At 50.3% G+C, this 2,054-nt stretch overlaps 1 protein-coding gene across 1 annotated transcript in view; it reads right to left on the bottom strand.

Annotated features, from left to right (window-relative positions):
- The window catches only part of LOC109957451 (natterin-3-like), a 16,307-nt gene extending 14,796 nt beyond the window's left edge, over nucleotides 1–1,511 (bottom strand). The window contains exon 1 of the mRNA XM_020595343.1: nucleotides 1,385–1,511. Within this exon, the coding sequence (XP_020450999.1) occupies nucleotides 1,385–1,511 (127 nt within the window). The remainder of the gene's footprint in view (nucleotides 1–1,384) is intronic.
- Between the last annotated feature and the right edge of the window lie 543 nt (nucleotides 1,512–2,054).

The following is a 2,054-nucleotide window of genomic DNA, read 5'->3' as shown; positions in this document are numbered from 1 at the left end:
ATGCGAACCAAGCTCCTGCTCCGATCGTACAGGGACCGGGTAGCCCTTAGCAAAGGGCCCCGGACCCCATACTCCCGGAGGACCCCCCACAGGGCGCTGCGAGGGACACGTTCGAATGCCTTCTCCAGATCCACGAAGCACATGTGGACTGGTTGGGCAAACTCCCATGAACCCTCTGCCACTCTGAAGAGGGTATAGAGCTGGTCCAGTGTTCCGCGGCCAGGACGAAAACCGCATTGTTCTTCCTGAATCCGAGGTTCGACTATCGGTCGAATTCTCCTCTCCAGTACCCTGGCATAGACTTTCCCGGGGAGGCTGAGGAGTGTGATCCCCCTATAGTTGGAACACACCCTCTGGTCCGCCTTCTTGAAAAGAGGGACCACCACCCCGGTCTGCCAGTCTAGAGGCACTGTCCCCGACTGCCATGCGGCATTGCAGAGGCGTGTCAACCAAGACAGCCCCACAACATCCAGAGGCTTAAGGTACTTGGGGCGGAACCTGGAATCTGGACATCGTCTGCATAAAAATGAAAATGCACATTATGCCTTGATATAATTGAACCAAGTGGTAACATATACAAAGAAAAGAGTAGCAGAGCCAAAATCGAGCCTTGAGGGACCCCTGAGGTAAGGGGTGCCACAGTAGAGGAAAACTCCCCAATAGTGACAGAGAAAGTCCTGCTGGTCAGAAAAGAAATGAACCAGCTAAGAGCAGGGCCTTTCAGGCCAGAGTAATGTTCTAAGTGGAAGAGCAGAACTGTATGATCAATGGTATCAAAAGCTGCTGATAGATCTATCAGAGCTACAGTGACAAGCTGTTTAGCATCAAGGGCCAAAGCAATGTCATTATGGACCTTCAGCAGCACAGATCCTGTACTATGGTGAGGCTTAAAACCTGATTGAAATCTGTCACCAATATTGAGCCGATCCAAATGAGACTGCACTTGGATAAGGACAAACTTTTCCATGACCTTGGATAAGAAAGGTAAATGGGAAATTGGGCAGAAATTAGACAAAAGAGAAAGATCAAGGTTGGGCTTTTTTAAAAGTGGTCTCACTACTGCATGCTTGAGAGAGTTCGGAACCATGCCCAGCTCAAGGCAGGAGTTGATGAATGTGACGAGTGGGGCCAATAGTATCAATAACCTCATTGACCATCCTGGTAGGGACAGGATCACGGGGGGAAGAAGCAGATTTTAACTGTGAGACATATTTTTCGAGTTGAGGCAATGATACTGGGACAAAGGTTTCTAGCCTATCTAGACCATAAAAAACAGGTGGTACAGAAGATGGACACTTAGGAATGAAGATGTCCTCAATCCCCCTGACATGCCTTCTGTAAAGGAAGCCAGGGCTGGGAACTCGGGAGGGGACTTGTCCATTACTCTGGTTGAAGTTGACAAGGTAGTTAAGGAACTCCTCGGTGGCTCCAGGGGTGTATGATGTCTGCTGCGAGTTTTGCAAGTCTATGGATGTTGTGGGGCTGTCTTGGCTGACATGCCTCTGCAGCATTGCTGCAGCAGTGCCTCTGAACTGGCAGACTGGGGTGGTGGTCCCCCTTTTTAAGAAGGGAGACCGGAGAGTGTGTTCCAACTATAGGGGGATCACACTTCTCAGCCTCCCCGGGAAAGTGTATGCCAGGGTACTGGAGAGGAGAATTCGGTCGATAGTCAAACCTCGGATTCAGGAAGAACAGTACTGTTTTCACCCTGGCCATGGAACACTGGACCAGCTCTATACCCTCACTAGGCTGTTGGAGGGTTCATGGGAGTTTGCCCAACCAGTCTACATGTGTTTTGTGGATCTGGAGAAGGCATTTGACCATGTCCCTCATGGCATCCTGTCGGAGGTACTTCGGGATTATGGGGTGCGGGACTTGTTGTTACGGGCTGTCCGTACCCTGTATGACCAGAGTAGGAGCTTGGTTCACATTGCCAGCAGTATGTCAAACCTGTTTCCAGTGCATGTTGGACTCCGCCAAGGCTGCCCTTCGTTACCAATTCTGTTCATTATTTTTATGGACAGAATTTTTAGGTGCAGCCAGGGAACGGCGGG

Source organism: Monopterus albus, unplaced genomic scaffold (assembly GCF_001952655.1).
Source record: "Monopterus albus unplaced genomic scaffold, M_albus_1.0 scaffold26.1, whole genome shotgun sequence".
NCBI lineage: Eukaryota > Metazoa > Chordata > Actinopteri > Synbranchiformes > Synbranchidae > Monopterus > Monopterus albus.
This window is presented reverse-complemented; position numbering and strand designations above follow the sequence as displayed.